This window comes from Podarcis vaucheri, assembly GCF_965113315.1.
Source record: "Podarcis vaucheri genome assembly, chromosome: 15".
Lineage (NCBI taxonomy): Eukaryota > Metazoa > Chordata > Lepidosauria > Squamata > Lacertidae > Podarcis > Podarcis vaucheri.
In genome coordinates, this window is record NC_138753.1 from 21,278,652 (window position 1) to 21,295,864 (window position 17,213).

The following is a 17,213-nucleotide window of genomic DNA, read 5'->3' on the forward strand; positions in this document are numbered from 1 at the left end:
CCTTCGTCTCCCCTTTGCTGCATAGTTAGGAGATGCGGAACCAGTAACCTTCCAGATGTTTCCAGATTGCAATTTATCAATCCCTGACCTTTGGCTATGCTGGTGGGGGCTGATGGGAGTTCATGAATTCTCCAGCCCCGGTTTAGGCCAAGAACTGAGTCTCTCTCTCTTTCTCTCTCTCAAACACACACACACATACACACACCCTACAGTGACACCTTTTGTGATACTGTTGCCTGGATCCTGAGGGTGTTGTGTGCACAGGCAGTGCCCATTTTAGGCACATCCAATACAGTGGTACCTCAGGTTACAGACACTTCAGGTTAAAAATGCTTCAGGTTACAGACTCCGCTAACCCAGAAATAGTACCTCGGGTTAAGTACTTTGCTTCATGGTGAGAACAGAAATCGTGCAGCGGCAGCAGGAGGCTCCATTAGCTAAAGTGGTACCTCGGGTTAAGAACAGTTTCAGATTAAGAACGGACCTCCAGAACGAATTAAGTTCTTAACCAGAGGTACCACTATATGTGTGTGATTGCGCACATGTGCCTCATGCTAAACTAACCTGAAAATGTCACCAAAAGGGACGGAATGAGGTGTTATGCAGGCTTTTATGATGGTGTTTATAATATGCACGGTTTCACTTCAACACGCAGTGCCATTGCCTGTATTTCGGGGGAAACGGACACATGCACGTGAATGACTTTGACAAGGAAGGGATGTAGCTCAGTGGCAGACTATGTACTTGGCGTGTGGAAGGTCCCAGGTTCAGTCCCCAGCCTCTCCAGTAGGGCTGGGAATGCCCCCTGCTTGTACTCCTGGAGACTTGCTACCTGTCACCAGGGACAATACTCAGGCCCCATCCGCACTATGCAGTTAAAATGATATCATACCTCTTTAGATTTTCGTGGTTGCTCTCCTCCCCACTTGCCAGAATCCTCAGAACTGTAGCTTAGGGGGCTGAGTTGTTAGGCGACCCCTCTCCCCATCACTGAGCTACAATTCTCAAGAGTGGTTTGACTATACTATTAAATTTATTTATATCCTGCCTTTTACCCAGATAAAATACAGAAGACTGAAAACATATAGCATGTAATAGTTAAAAAGTAACTCATCATCATCATCATCATTATCAAACCTTTATTGGCATCGCATACAAACATTCAGAATAAATAGGCCAGTGCGATCTTGTCGCCATTTCAACAGTACAGTCATTTGCCAAAGGGAAGAAGAGGCGAGCAATCTATTTCAAAAAAAATAATTAAACTATAATAAAATTAAAACAGATCTATTAAAGTACAGATCAGAAAAACAGTGCAGCACTATTTGAAAGTCCTTAACAAAACAGCTCCCAAAAGCCTGCCCAAATTAAACCGTGTTCACCTGCCAGCAGAAGGACAACAAGGAGGGATCCAGTCTGGCTTCTCTAGGAAGGGAATTCAACCCCTCTTCCCAGGGGACTCTGGGAATTGTCGCTCTCTGGGAAGAAGAGGGGTCTTCTAACAACTCTTGGCACCCTTAACAAACTGCAGTTCTAGACAGAACTTTTGGTCTGATGCGTGGCACATACCGGGGGTACCAGCCCATTAATAATACAATCCCATCTCTCCTTTTGCGGGAGCAGGAGGTGGTGTTATGGCGCAAAGGTGACATTGTGAGAAAGAGCATGTCCCACCAAGCTGCCATTGCCTCTCAGCGGTTCGAAGGCACGTCTTCCCAGACAGAGAGCAGAACGCCCAGCCAGCCTTCAGAGAACAACGGCCGGCAGTGATGGGGTTGCGGGATGAGGGGTTCCAAAGCGCTTCCGTGGTCAAGGCTTGAAGACGTCGACGAGGAAAGAGAACGCAGAACGGATCTTTCACCAGAGACTTGCGAACACAAATTATCTTGTCAGGTTGTGTGTGTGTGTTTTCTTCATTTTTCTTTGTTCCTTTCCCCTTGAGGACTCGCAACTTAATGGAATGGGGAGGGAGCCAACAGATGCGACAGCGACAAGGTTTGCCTCCCTCTGCATTCAAATATTCCTTGGGGATAGGGCGGGGAGCTGGTTCAGTGGCTTTAGAAGGCATGACGAAGGGAAGGGTGGCTGGTGAAAAGTGAGTCTGTGTTCTGACATGATGCTAAAAGCATTCCCCCCCCCATCAAAAAATGTAAAGACACCCCCATCGGTTTTACTGTACATTTGGGTTTTTAATTTTTTTTTTAGGAGCGCTCCATTTTCTCTTCCTCGGTGGTATTATTCATATGTGTACATAAGTAGCACCAGAGAGGCTCATTTAGCATTCAAGTGTAAAAAAAATAAAAATTTCCCCAGCGTTTCTTAAACTCATGAAAGCTGATGGGACGCTTCTTTCCCAAATTAAAATCTGGGAGTCTCGCTTCATTCTTACACCCAAAACGGTTTTACTTTTTAAGGTAAATCTTATGTCCCTGAGTGAGTCTGTGTTCTGAGCACAGCTCCTGCTTAGAAGCAGGCACAGAACAGCATCTCTTGCAGACGCACACAGTGGACAGCCTCCTCTGAAGGCAGCCATAGGAAGATCTGCACTGGCTGTAATTTGAATGACTGGCTGGAGAGGTGTGTCTGGTAAATCGCGCAGAGAGGTGACAGGGAGCCTCTTTGGCTAGGTTGGTGCAGTGGGTTCCTGGTAGCCTGGCCATCCAATGTCATTAGATTCCAACTCCTTATCAGCCCGAGGCAGTATCGATAAGGGGCAGGGTTGATGGATATTGTGGTCCGGTAACATTTGGAGGGCCACAGGTTCCCCACCCTTCGTTAATTTAATTAACGCTGATTGTGGCATGGGAATTGTTTTTTACCCTCCGTCTTTTGAGTTTCTTTTGTAGAACTGGAAAAACAACACTACTGTTTTCACCAAGCCAGTTGTGTACTGTTGAGACTTCCTTCGTTGAAAACTGGATTGCGAGGAGGAAAGCTGCACTTTGGGGGCCTTAAAAAAAAAAGACATAGGGAGGGAGGGAAGCTCACCCACCCCGTTTCTGTTGTAGCCCACTTTAAAACATACCCTCCCCAATAGCATTCTCCTGTTTCCCAAGCTGTCCGCATGCACTCTGTTGCTATTCCAAAAGTTGGATCAGCACAGCCCATTCCCAAACTGTTCCGTGAGGGAAAAACCCCCAAGGACCTGGTACCTTCTGTATGTACATTCCTTGATCGCTGAGGTGATCCGCGCTCTTTCACATCCTAAAAGCGAACCTTCGGGGAGGTGGAATGGCAAGCTGTGTCTAAAAGTGCGTCCCTTAGGATTAGATATTTGGAAAGCACTGATGAATTGGGCTGCTTTTCCCTAAGTGTGCTGGAGACACCTGCTCTTGGACATCTTTCCCCACATCCTATAAAAGACCACACACACCCTGCAGCCAAAGCTTCATCTCCCCAGACCCCCCCCCCCGAAAAAGCCTGAGATAAGCTTAAAGTTAATTGAACACTAAAAATGTACAGTTAAATAGATGTGTCTTGTTCTGTAAGCATGAATTGGTTTTATTCGTCTTCACCATTGAGATTGACTAAGGAGAGCAAACACAGTCACTTTCTTCCCTCCAAGCCCATTTTGTGATAAATATGCACTTTCTGGTGTAGAGGTGGGCGTAAGACTGAATGTCACCTCAAAATATTCAGAAATTTTTTGGTTGAGTTGCTCTCCCTCTAAAACAAACCATTTACTTGTAATTTAATAGCATAAATATTTCTCTGATTTGCCTTCTGACATCAGCACTTTTAGGAATGTTTCTTTTAAGCTTCTCTCTTTATTTCCCTACCGTGAATCAGTGAGAACTAGAAACTTGAGCACCACAGCTGCTGCCTCCACAAAAATGAAACCTACTTGCAGTTCTAACAGATTCCTGGGACCAAGCAAACATTTTGTTTTTAAGACACCCACACCTTCATTCCGTTTCTTAATCAGTAGGATATATCTATGCAGAGATTCTACCAGATCGCTGTAAAAGCACCAGAGGACATGACAATTGTCAGCTTTTATTTTAGGAAAGAGACATGTGGGCTGCTTGTGTGCATGTGATGGCTAAAAATGTGTAGGCTATGCCTGATGAAATTTCAGAAGGCAGAGGGGCTACTTGAATAAAATTTCTGGTGGCCTGCATGTGTCTTTCCCTGTATCAAAGTGATTAAAGTGCATTTTTTTTTAACAGCTTGCAGAATAAATTGCACAGAATTGTCTTAAATTTGCAAAATTGGTGCAGGGTACGTATTTCAGTTTTCTCAGTTGTCCTTATGCAGAACTACCTTTCTTTCATAGAATTAAAGAACTGTAAAGTTGGAAGGGTCATCTGGAGCAATCCCCCTGTCATGTTTGAATTGAAAACACCCCCACCTATTTGGAAATACAGTTCTCTGGATAATCCAGCCTTTACATGAGGGATGAGGAATCTGAAGCCCTCCAGATGTTTCTGGACTACAACTGCCATCATCCCTAACTCTTGACCATGCTGAGTGGGGTTTATGGGGGTTAGAGTCCCTAAGCAGTGGGAACCTGTGCCCTTCCAAATGTTGTCGGGACTCTACATCACAACATTCTTTACTGTTGGTCATGCTAGCTGGGGCTGATGGGAGTTGGAGTTCAGCAACATCTGGAGGGGCACAGCCAAGCCGGCCATTATTGGAAAGCTTTTTTCTCCCTGTTGCTTTGCGACCCACGTAGGAAGAGTTCAAGGATTGCGTGTTGCTTGCGGGGGTGGGGAGAGAATACAATGCCTTCTGTAAAGTGTAGGTAGATCTTGCAGTCCTGCTTGAGCATAAAACCATATTCTCTGGCAGTTGTATTCTGAAGAATACCGCTGCAAATGTATTTTTAAACAGGGGCTGTGCCCTTGCTCACTTCACCTGCCAACCTTCCTCCCCTCGCTTTACACATCACCAAAAAAATCCCTCCTCTCCATGGTTCTTCTGTGCCACCCACTGCCTATGTATCCATTTTCTGGTTCGCTCACCTTGCCTAGGCTGCTGGAATCTCCACCCTCCAGTCCCCCCCCCTTTTTTCCTGAGCAGCTTGTCACACTGTCATTTTCATCACCATCTGGCTGTAGCCAAGAGAACTGTAGCATGATGACATCCTTAGAATTTTTTATATTGCAGAGATACAGAATCTGGTACTAACTAGTGAGATCCATGCAAATAACATTTTTATCTTTATTCTGACAACACCTTTATGAGATAGGTCACTATTAACCCCCATTTGGACAGATTGGGAATGAAAGCTGTATGCCTAGGATAGCCAATTTGGTGCCCTCTGGGTGTGGCTAAACTTTTTATTTCCCATCTCCCCTAGCCAGCATGGCCAATAAGGATGATGGGAGCTAAAGTCCAAAATATCTGGAGGACACAAAGTTGGCTATCTGAGCTACAAGCCACACCCATACCCCCACCAGTGGATCACATGTTGGAGCAAAGATTTCAAAGCCGATTCTCTTACGTCACAGAGACAGGAAACCAATGCTCTTGACAGCTGTAACTAATGGGGACATTCCCCCCTTCTCAAGTTTTTTTTTGTTGCTAATGCTTGCTGTCTACTACTTTGAAGGTTTTAGAATCAGACAAATACATTGGCAGAGAACCTGTGGCTCCCCCCAGATGTTGCTGAACTCCTTCCATCAATGTCTGGACGACCAAAGGTTCCCTCTCCCAGAGCTTGGGAGTCCTACATTAAGTGGTGAAGAACTGGCATCTCACATATGAAGGCCAAGGATGCTCCACCAAGAAGAAACCAGGCTGAAACAAAACACCAAATGTGTTGGGTCCGCAAAGGGGAGAGATGATGCTTTGGGCTCTCACCACAAAGCAGACTGGGTGCTGCTCCTAAGTTTATGCCACCCCTCATTCTTGTGTGCAACAGCTCCTTTGCTGTGCCAGAACAGCAGTGAAACCATCTTCTTAGTTTTTAACCAGCTTCTGGTGATCATTCCTGGCCTGCTGTCGGGTGATTCCTGCTGCGAGGCTGTTTTCTGCCTATTTAGGGGATACTTAGTCAATAGGTTTCTCCCTGTTTGGAGATGTAAAGTGAGGAGTGTAAATGTTTTCCAGCTGCACATAATGGCTGGTGGCTGTTCGGACCTAAAAGACAAACCTCCTCCACAGGTGGTGATGAATTCTTAGTCTTGTAAAGCCATATAATATGTGCTGGCATTGGATATAGGCTAGTGGTTTTGAAGCTTTTTAGCATTCAGGCTGCTGTCTGGATCTGCTTGCTCTTTATTGGACCACAGCATTTTGTGACCCGCACCAACTGCATGAGGGGGTACTTGAAAGAACTTGGCATTAGATCTCAAGAGCCGTGTGTGTGTGTGTGTGTGTTCTTTGTTTTCCAGGCCAAGGGTCCAGAGCAATATATGCCCCACATTATCATGGAAGCACAAATCACAAGATGTAACAGTTGGAGAACCAAGTTTCTCGACAACCATAAGTTTTCATTCCGAAAAGAAAAAGCCTATGACAGGACAAATGGTTCTTGTGTTGAATGGTTGAAGAGTTATGCTTCCAGCTGTGCTACTAGTCCCTGGTGAGATCACAGCAGCCAGAGGGTGGGCCAAATAAAGGGTTGTTTCCAAAGTAGCGCTGAATAACATGGACCACCTGCACAAAGAATTCTGCTTGTGCAGGGGGGGCTTCCTTCCCCCTTTCCCACATCTCCAGTAGTGCCCCAAAACAAACGGAGTGTGGGGAAGGAAAAGCCTGAAATTTGTGTGGGGTTGTAAATTTTGTGCTAGTTAGACAATATCCAGTATTTTTTTTTCAGCCAAGGCACAAGTGCTCATCTCCCCATGACTAGGAATAGTACATTATTAAAAACTGGGGGGTTTAAATTATGCAAAGTAGTTTGCTGATTTGCATAATTTTATGCAGGCAGTTGGGGCTGTGCAGCATAGAACTGCCGGTGTATTTGTAAGGTACATCATACACCCTGGATCAGTTTTTACTAAGCCTTCTAGAGTACGGTCCATACCCATTTTGCACCTAGCCATCCCTGGAAAAAGCCATGTTTAACGTTCATCTCCAGTGTGAGACACAAGAGAAGGAAAAAAAATCCCAAGCAAAGACCACCCACGAGGATCTGACTGCCCTGCTCCGGCAGGGATGGGTAGGTGGGGAATCCACAGGTACTGAATTAAGCTGGGCAACTTGTAAATTTAAGCCTCTGCATTGTTTACATGTTTCTTAATTCATTGTCTTTTAAATGGTTGTATTTTTAAATGATGAGAGGTTGTTCTCCCAATTAAAAAAGAAGCCATTCTAGGCTTTCAAAGGTTGAGCGTCAAGCTATTTTTCTTGGGTTGTGTGGTATTTCTATTCATCTAAAAACGATTTAAAAAACCACAAAAGTGGGGTGGGAGAGTAAATCCAAGGTTTCCTGTGAGTCTCCATTTCCAGCCTTGCACCCATGCCTGTGGGTGTAGGTAATTAGGGGGAGGATAAAAAGTACTCTGCATATACTCAGGGGCATTCCAGATGTTATGGGGTTGCAGCTTAGTGCTTTGGAATCCAGTAACACTTAAATTGGGGTTCTATCCAATTCTAGTCTTTACGTTAGCTAGATGTGACCTTTAGCCTGTGCTTTATATGTCTGGCCGTTTGTTCCGCCCTTTGAAAATAGCACAGTGAAGTGTCTTTGTCTTGCAAAAAGCTCGCTGGCCCAAAGTTCATCCACAGAGGTGCTACTCAAAGACCCACCATTAAGTTCTAGGTCAGCAGTCAGAAAAGACAGTCCTCTCTGTGTTCCACCTACTGACACAAGAACCAACCTGATTAGCTGAGGGTGCATAGGCACTATTACCTTTAAAACATGGCTGAAGCCCATTCTTTCCCCTCAAAGAATTCTGGGTGCTGTAGTTTAAAGCTCGCAAGACTGAACAGTTCCCAGCAACCCTTAAACTACAGTGCCCAGAATGCTTTGAGGGAAAGAATGTGCCTTAAAGGCACGGTGCATAACCAGCCCCCTGCCCTGCAAGAGAGGTTCTGCTAGCCACATCTCACGTGTTCTACACCTGTTAAGACCTTCTTATTTGGCCAGGTGGCTGGCTGGTGCTGAATCATGTCCCTTTTTTACTTTAAGGTGCAGATTCTCATCCCAGTGACTGCACCAGCTATCAGCTCTTGACTTCCGCAGTACCAGCTATGGAATTTTTTGTATGCATAAGCCACCTCAAGGGTCCTTGTGAGAGCCAAATGGCAGGGAGTTAATTTTTTTAAAAAGACTCCTAGGTAAAAATAGGCACACATATATTAAAAATGTCATTTAAAGCAAACAAAACAGAAGGCCACAGGTAACAAATGCAGCTATAACCGGGCTTTGGTGAGTTTCAAAGTTCAAAAAAGCATACCGTTGTTCAGGAGCAAACTGGTGGTTGTTTTTGCAGCAGTAGCTCAGCTAAAGCAATAGCAGTTCAGTGCAGCTCTCAGTGCTTTTCCTCTTCCAGGCTCAAAATGAATGCAAACTGCTCTTTAAAAGGAAACAGAAAGGTGCGATAAGGCAGGGGTAGCTATCCTGGCGCCTTCCAGATGTTGGACTCCACCAGCCACAGATGGCAGGGGGTGGGAGATGAAGTTCAGCAGCATCTGGAGGCACCTGGGATAAGGAAAGTCTTTTGCCAAGGACACGGCCCCACCTGTTTTACTTTGAGTCCCAGGTTGCCAGAAGCTGCAAGAGGGGAATGTGCTCCTGTGTTTGGGTCCTGCTTTGGGGCTTCCCATTGGGGCATCAGGTTGGCCACTGTAAGAACAGGTTGCTGGACTAGATGGGCCACTGGCCTGGTCCAGCACGGCTGCTCTTATGCTCTCCCCAAGATGGGGGCACCCGGCAAGTTAAAACGCAGGTAAAGCTAAGGTGGGGTACGAGTTAAGCATTCCTGCATCTTTAGCCTCCAAGGGCTGAATGGCTGGGCAGCCTGATTTGGGTTATTATTGTTGTTTTGGTTGGCAGGATAGGGAAGAGCTGCCATCCCTTGCATCAAGTGATGCTTTGAAGATGCAAAAGTGCAGGTGAACATCTAGCAAAGCGGCAAACAGTCTTACCATCCGTCAGGGGCTGGACCGAGAGCCTCTGCCTGGTGAAAAGAGCCGCATCTTTCAGGGGCCCTCCAGAGATTTTGTGCGCCTGGTGGTGAAGTTTCAGCTCGGCCAGAGGGATGAACCGCTTAGCCATTCGCATAAACTGGACGTCCACCTGCAAGCACAAAGGAAGGAGCATCCGTCAGGGAAGGGAGTCGGACCTTGGGGTCTGCAACGTTTGCTCTTCTACCTGCAGAATTGCGGCTGGCAAGATTGTGCTATCTGGTATTGTGAGGCACTTGCAAGAAGATTCTGCCTCCCCTTTGCTGGCTGTGCAGAGCAGTTACTTATTCAGAAATGAGTGAAGAGTCATTAACACTCTGAATGAGAGAAGCTCAGAGAGAAATGGAAGGATTTGTCTCTGCATCTTGCCGGGTGATGTGAAATATTAAGCAGAATGAGTAGGAGTAGAAGACTGCTCGAAACATCCCTCTTTTGGAAGAAAAGCATCCATTAATTAATGCTTTAGAAAAGGAGACCGATAGTATATATCATGTGCGAGATATACTTAGCTGAGAGACTTACTGCAATGGAAGGAGATTTATTTTCAGCCTTGCAAAAAAACCCCACAAGTTTGTAATGCACCATTTGCTTTGTTTACAAGCCCACATATACAAAAATAACTCATTTGTGGCTGTTTTAAAGAAGAACAAAAGGAGCATTATTTGTCCCACTTCCATCTTTGACACGAGGGATGGGGAACCATCGGGCCCCTCAGGGTCAAATGTGACCCACAATATCTCCATATGAGGCCTCTGAGGCCTCTCCTCAGGCTAAACCTTCCTGACCCTGTTCCACAGCCTCCTCAAATGCTTTTGCCTGGCTGGAATGTGTCCTTGGACTGCAAGCGACGCCTCTCGCTAGCCTGGATGGAGGATACAGAGAGCTGTGCTCTCAGGGCCATCTTAAGCATATGTGGTGCTGGGGTGCAAAGATCCGCCTGGCGCCCTGCCCCCGGTTGCCCAGAGTTGTTGACCTTTGTTTAGGGGGAGAACCCCAAAGTTGTTGACCTTTTTTTAGGAAAGGTTCCCCAAAGTTGTCAACTTAGGTTGCTGATACCATGCTTATCTGCTCAGGAAAGGAAAACAGGAAACATAAGGAGCCCAGTGCAACAAACCAGCCCGAGGCGTCGGCATCTGAGCGAAGCCGGGCGCCTCATGGTGTAAGCAGCATGCGCTTGACGGGCCTCTCCATGGTCCTGCGCCAATCCCAGGCATGCAGGAGGGCAGAGCCAGCTGGCCACCTCAATGTCTCGCTGGCTCGCTTGCTCCTGAATTCGCAGCACAGAGCTGCCCGCAGCAGAAGAGGCCGCCATGGCACTCCGACTGACAGGTGGGCTCTTCCCCAGATGCCAACTCTTGGGCCCCAGACTTTCGGCCTGGCGCCCCTGAGAGCCCGGTGCCCTGCACCCCTGGCACCTATGGTTAAGACGGCCCTGTGTGCTCTGTCTAGAAAACTCCTGCGTGGCTGGTGTGCAGAAGGAAGAGTCAAGTCTGTTGCTCTGCCAAAGAATTTCCCTAACCCTGGTACACGCATGATGAGATTGGAGCCAGCCGTGCCTAACCAGAGCCGATCCTTGAAAACCCATTTGCCAAGCACCACCAATCTTACCATGAACCATTTGGGTTTCTCTTTGGTGCTGGAAGCATCGTAGTGAGGATCTTTCTTTTCAAACTGGGTGTGATCGGGATACGCCTCCTTCACTATCTAGAATTTGGGAGAGAAGCACAACCAGAACACGACTCGCAAACTGAGAGTAGCCACGGAGTAGACACTGCTTTGAGATAGTCATCAGCATTTGTGACTTGGCACTCACATCCAAATGTGCGACCCACTCAACTGAAAAAGACTGCAATTTGAGTCAATTTGCCAACTGTATGTTCCATATCAGAACTTCCAGCTCTCCTCTGTAACAACAGGACTTAGGCCCCAAATAGCTGGAAGACCACCTCCTTCCCTGCAGACCCTCTTGGGTGTTAGGAACTGCACACATTGTACACTGAAGATGCACTTCTCTTTGACACCTAAGATATATGTCTATTTTTGGGAGCCAGCCCTATTCCTGAGACTAATTAGTTTTAAATGGGTTTTAATATTGTTATTTCACACAGTTGTGAACCACCCCTGGTACCTCTCACCTTGATGATGCCAGCAATCCCGGGCTCTTTACAGTTGCTGTGATAGAAGAAGGCTTCCTGGCCAGCTTTCATATCCTTCAGGAAATTCCGTGCCTGCCAAAACAGAAGAGCAGGGTTCAGCTTATTCTCACCACCAGACAAAAGGGCTACAGATAATCCGTATCTCCTTGCAGGTAATTAGCACTATAGCCACCATGCCTCATATTTTGGAGGAGAGGATGCGAGGTAAGCCGGGGACTCAAAGTTCAGTTTGCTTATATAAAGCCATGGGTTGTGCTAACCCTTGTTTAGAACTCGATGCAGGGAGCCAAAGCTCACAGACAGGCAAACCATAGTTTTAGAACTATTTGATCGCTTTCCTTTTCCACAGGACCTCCTCAGCAAAGCAAGAGGTGGACTGTGATCTGTCAGTTTAGACATTGCACCAAACCATAGTTAGAGCCAACAATGGATAAGAAACCATGGTTTCTGGTTCTGGTTTGCTAGCTGATTATAAACCATTACTCATCAATCCAGATGTCATGCTAACCCAGAGAAAAGGAACCATTTTCAGCCCAAGGGCCACATTCTCTTCTGGGAAGCCTTCCAGTAGCCACATGCCAGTGGTGGGTGGGGCCAGAGGTAAGAGTGGGCAGAGCAAAATATGTGGATTTTACCTTTCTTTGCTTGACTGATTTCGACACATTCACCTCTCCCATCCAGGCAAGCACGGAACATCATCAGAGTTCAAAAACACATCCCAGCCTAGGCTCATTCTCATCAATGCTAGAAAGTACGTATGGTTTGAATTTGCAACACAACTAGTCTTAAATATCAACAGCACGGGCAAAAATAAAAGGTGGAAATGGACAGCAGAACTTTAAAGTGCCAAAGCATATCTGTGTTCTCCCACTGTAAGCTTTGATTGGAAGGCAAGTTGATTAGGATCTACGCAGTATCACATCCATCCATTTGCTGCTCAGAAACCTTTTTTTTTTGTGAGAATAAATTTATTGATCAATGCTGTTGCTACAGTTGACTTTACTTACCTGGTAATTCCTGACTCCGTCCCAGCATGCTGTCTGATTGGGTTGAGCTTTTAAATCTTCAATGCCAAACTGAATAATAAAATAAAATAAACATACATTACCCAAAATGCCTAACTGTGCCTTTAAAAAAGAAAAGAAAAAATAAGTTCAGCATTTCATTTATTACTGGCAGCCTCGTTTGTACCTGGCATTGCTTGGGAATTCTAAGACCCTCCCCCCCCCCAAAAAAAAAATCTGTGCAGTTTTGAAAGGTTTGGTCTGCCCTAAGTGAGGCACAAGGGGCTTGGGGTGATTTCTGGGGGCGGGCGAGATATAAAGGAAGGAGAGGTTGGTCAGGTGTGAGGAGCAAAGGGGTTGGTGAGTAGAGTGTGCAGATGGAGCAGCCCCTCGGGGAGGGAGAGACAGACAGACAGATAGACAGAGAGTGAATCTGGAATGTTACACTAGGCATGATATTTTGGTTATAATATACAGCTTTTATTATGGGAAAAGTTATGGAAAGAAGATTTAAAATTTACAGCTTCCTTTACATTGAAAATAGGGATGTGGGTGGCGCTGTGGTCTAAACCACTGAGCCTCTTGGGCTTGCCGATCAGAAAGTTGGTGGTTCGAATCCCTGTGACGGGGTGAGCTCCCATTGCTCAGTCCCAGCTCCTGCCAACCTAGCAGTTCGAAAGTATACCAATGCGAGTAGATAAATAGATACTGCTCTGGCGGGAAGGTAAATGGCATTTCCGTGTGCTGCTCTGGTCTCGCCAGAAGCAGCTTAGTCATGCTGGCCACATGACGTGGAAAAACTGACTGCAGACAAACGCCGAGTCCCTTGGCCTGTAAAGCGAGATGAGCGCCACAACCCCAGAGTCGTCTGCAACTGAACATAACTGTCAGGGGTCCTTTACCTTTACCTTTTATACACTGAAAGAAAATTATTTGAAAATGATGTACCGCTGGTATCTGACACCTAGTAAACTAGCAAGCAAGAATGTATAGAACTGCTTCAAATGTGTGTTGGAAATGCAGAAATAAAGAAGGCGCCTTTTACCATATGTGGTGGAGTTGTCGGGTAGTAAAAGAGTTCTGGGAAATGATATATAATGATTTTTTTTTTAAAAAAAAACCCCGTTTAAGGTAACTTTTGTTTAAAAAAAACATCCCAGAAGCTTTGTCAGGAACTGTAGGTGCAGAATTACCAAAAGAGAAGAAAAGACTGTTTATGTACACGACGACAGCAGCACGGATGCTCTTAGCCCAGAAATGGAAAGACAATAAAGTCCCAACCAGAGAAGAATGGCAGACCAAGTTGATGAACTATGCCGAACTGGCAAAAATGATGGGAGAGATAAGAAATCAGGAAGACCAAATTTTTATTAAGGACTGGAATAATTTTATAACATATCTTAGGGACCACTGTAAGCAGTTGAAATCATTAGCAGGAATACAATAACTCTTGTAAAGTAACATAAACTTTAGATACTCTGGACATATGATAGATTACAGTAAAAGATGCAGGAATAAATTTTAAAAATGGAACCCAGGGAGGGAGGGTAGTCCGAAGGTTCGAGAGAACCTTTTGTTTTTATTTTTTCTTTGGGATTGTTATGTTTGTTGTGTGTAATTAGTACATAAAACTATTAATGATTATAATAAAAGCGAGAGCGAAATGCACACGTCTCCCATAGAAGATGGCTTGCTTACCTTCACATCTACACCCTTCTCAAACCTGCTCTCAGGTTCAGATTTCATTAGCCAATGGGTGTGGGCTCTCTTGTTTCTGTCCTGCTCAGCACGGGCTTCTACCTTGGAGGTTTCCGCAACATTTCCGGTTGCAAGGCTTTTAATCTCGACTCTCTGCGATCTGGTTCTCTTGCTCTCCCCCTGCAGCTCAGATCTGGCCTCTTTAAAATCAGGTTCTTTTGGAGCTTGAAGGATCCAAAGAATTCATATGGTATTTGGAAGATGAATTTTAAAAGGACATGAGGAAAGTGGGAAGGGGAGAAAATAATAATGTCAGCTTGGTGGGCTTCAGCTAATTATTTTAAAAAGTCACTTTGGAAAATGATTCATAAGTAACTGGGAAGAAATGGATGCACAATGTCCATCTCTAGATATTGTGGTTTGCCTGCTGGAACCTTCTGCTGATTTCTCCTGTTTGTGCTCAGACACAGCACATTTACATTTACCAGCAGCTGCTTGCTTGCTACTTCCTAGACACATTTGTCATTGGCTGTGCTTCTCTGAGGTCATGAAATACATAGGAACATTCCAAATGTTCAGGGCAGGGGTTTTATCCTCAGACCTGGGAGGCAAGTGAAGAGGAAGGGCCCTACAGCTCAGTGGTAGACCATCTGCCTTGTGTACAGAGGGTTCCAGGTTCAGTCCCCAGCATCTCCAAGTAGGGCTGAGAGGGACTTCTGGCCCGAAACCCCAGAGAGCCACTGCCAGTCAGTGTAGGCAATACTGAGCTTGATGGACCAATGCTCAGACTTGGTATAAGGCAGCTTCTTATAAGGGAGGGGCTGCATGTAAATGGTCCCAGGCTCAATCTCTGTTTTTTCCAGGTATATCTGGAAGAGAGACCTTTTCCTCCTGACTCACAATGCTAATGAAACAGGGTGCCAGAGAGAGATCCATCCATTGCTTCTCCTCTGCAAGCTGCTAGCACCTACTAAACTTCCTTGGCAGGCTAGTAATTTTGCAGCCTTATTTACAAGGCTGCTGGATCAGGCAGGCGAGAGGGCGTTTTCGGGGGGGCGAGACCAAGGATGAGTGAAACCAGACATATTGGCCAGGAGAGGGGTCAGAGAAATAGGCCAACTATCAAATCCATCATTCAATGGGGGAGAGGACATTTGTGGCCCTCTCTATGTTGCTGGACTACAACTCCCATCAGCCAACACAGCTGATGGTCAGGAATGATGGGAACTGTAGTCCAGCGATCTCTGGTGGGCCACAGGTTCCCTATTCCTGATATAAATCTTTAACTACAGGTGCTGAGTAGCTCACATTTCAACATCCCTTAGTGTGTATATAGCCAAAAAAAGAGCAGCACACAGAAGATGCAGCCCAAGTTGGCTCTTTCTTTATCACTAGTTTTTACTTTTTTTAAGTAAACTGAACTCTGGATAATATTGCTTGAGCCTGACTCCCCCACTGACCTTTCAAGGCTGCTCGGCCTCTTTTCTTCCCTTTCGGAGGCATTTATCCAGCTGCCTAGAAGAAGGGAGGAAGAATCTTAAGAGAAAGCAAAGCAGGAAATCCTTTCTTGCATCAGTAGCTCAGTTGGTAAAGCACGAGACTCTTAATCAGGCATAGGCAACCTCGGCCCTCCAAATGTTTTGGGACTACAACTCCCATGATCCCTAGCTAACAGGACCAGTGGTTAGGGATGATGGGAGTTGTAGTCCCAAAACATTTGGAGGGCTAAGTTTGCCTATGCCTGCTCTTAATCTTAAGGCCATGGGGTTGAGCCCCACGTTGGGCAAAGGATTCCTGTATTACAGGGGGTTGGACTAGATGACCCTAATGGTCTTTTTCAACTCTACAATTCTATGATTCCTTATATGAAGCGTAACAAGAGAGGTCAGACTTGGGGAAGGACTGGAGCTTAGTGACAGAGCCTCTCTGTCACTAAGCATGCAGGAGGTTCCAGGTCCAGTCCCTGGCATTTCCAGGTAGGGCTGGGAAGGTTCCATGCCTGAAATTCTGGAGAGCTGCTGCCTATCCGTGTAGACAATACTGAGCTACATGAATCAGTGGTCTGACTGAGTATAAGGCAGCTTCCTATGTATTTTTCGATTTGATTGGCAGTGCCTCCATCACTCCAGGACTTTGGGGTGGGGGAATCAAGGCTCAGATCCCAGTTTTGCTATCAAAAGGTCACTCTCTTTATCTCAGCCCACTGGTCTTCAAATGGTGGGTCACAGCTTGATCCAAGATAGCTTGCAACTGGAGCATAAAGGTAAAGGTAAAGGTACCCCTGCCCGTACGGGCCAGTCGTGTCCAACTCTAGGGTTGTGCACCCATCTCACTTAAGAGGCCTGGGGCCAGCGCTGTTTGGAGACACTTCCGGGCCACGTGGCCAGCGTGATGAAGCTGCTCTGGCGAGCCAGCACCAGCGCCGCACATGGAAATGCTGTTTACCTTCCCGCTATAAAGCGGTACCTATTTATCTACTTGCACTTAAGGGTGCTTTTGAACTGCTAGGTGGGCAGGAGCTGGGACCGAAAGACGGGAGCTCACCCCGCCACGGGGATTCGAACCGCCAACCATGCGATCGGCAAGCCCTAGGCACTGAGGTTTTACCCACAGCGCCACCCGCGTCCCATAACTGGAGCATAGCCACCATGAAAATACATGGTAAATGATTAAGAAATGGTTCCCCACGTGCATGCCTGGGCTACAAGGGGGTCCTCCTGAGTCTGAAAAGGTTGAAGATACCTAGCCTAACCTACCTCGCAGGGGTGTTGTTGAGTATTAAATCAGGGGGGCAGGGAGAACAATGAGCGCTGCTTTTTGCTCTCAAAACGTAAGTTATACATGTATTACATAAAAGCCCATCAAAAGTTAAAGACTATAGGGATGGAATAGCACCTGTACCTGTAAAATTGGTGCCGTGGTGGTGGCACAGATACGCGACTGTCCAACTTTCCTTCCTCTTAACAGAGTCCTTTCTGTCTCTCCAGCTTTATAAATTGGCGCGCCTGATTGCAACACACACACACAAAAATAATCAGAAACGCTTCCGCTGCTAAATGCCTGTTTGGTTCGGAGGTTAAATACTCGTTTTGCAAACCGCAGCTATGCCTTTAAGACGTCGCAGCCAATCGGAAAACTAACAGCTGGAGAACCCTGGGGAGAGAAAGACAACACAACCCCAGAAGCCCGGGCAAGCCCTTTGCAATGGCTTCTGGGGATGGTAGTCTTCTCTGGTAGGAGCCAGAAAGAAAAGTAACCATCGCCTGTGGAGCTG

At 46.2% G+C, this 17,213-nt stretch overlaps 2 protein-coding genes across 4 annotated transcripts in view; one reads left to right on the top strand and one right to left on the bottom strand.

Annotated features, from left to right (window-relative positions):
• Positions 1–7,280, top strand: part of VPS26B (VPS26 retromer complex component B) — a 19,787-nt gene extending 12,507 nt beyond the window's left edge. The window contains exon 6 of the mRNA XM_082201541.1: positions 1,624–7,280. Within this exon, the coding sequence (XP_082057667.1) occupies positions 1,624–1,770 (147 nt within the window). The 3' untranslated portion in view covers positions 1,771–7,280. The remainder of the gene's footprint in view (positions 1–1,623) is intronic.
• Positions 6,578–17,080, bottom strand: THYN1 (thymocyte nuclear protein 1). 3 transcript variants are annotated; one of them, XM_082201580.1, is made up of 8 exons: positions 16,835–17,080; positions 15,400–15,454; positions 13,940–14,163; positions 12,245–12,313; positions 11,217–11,309; positions 10,690–10,785; positions 9,043–9,193; positions 6,578–8,465 (listed from the first exon to the last, which is right to left on the bottom strand). In XM_082201580.1, the coding sequence occupies exons 2-8, from the start codon at positions 15,440–15,442 to the stop codon at positions 8,395–8,397; spliced, it is 747 nt and encodes a 248-aa protein (XP_082057706.1). In that variant the 5' UTR covers positions 15,443–15,454; positions 16,835–17,080; the 3' UTR covers positions 6,578–8,394. The 3 variants fall into 3 exon arrangements, with proteins under 3 accessions (XP_082057706.1, XP_082057705.1, XP_082057707.1); XM_082201579.1 differs by having other exon boundaries at positions 16,841–17,079; XM_082201581.1 differs by having other exon boundaries at positions 6,578–8,470; positions 16,841–17,075.
• Between the last annotated feature and the right edge of the window lie 133 nt (positions 17,081–17,213).

Excerpts from the sequence above, each read along its gene's own strand:
- THYN1 (XM_082201580.1), bottom strand. The coding sequence starts at position 15,442 with ATGCCTCCGAAAGGGAAGAAAAGAGGCCGAGCAGCCTTGAAAG. Across the intron at positions 14,164-15,399 it reads AGGCCGAGCAGCCTTGAAAG|CTCCAAAAGAACCTGATTTT; the intron begins GTCAGTGGGGGA and ends GGATCCTTCAAG. Across the intron at positions 12,314-13,939 it reads AGAAGGGTGTAGATGTGAAG|TTTGGCATTGAAGATTTAAA; the intron begins GTAAGCAAGCCA and ends TTTATTATTCAG.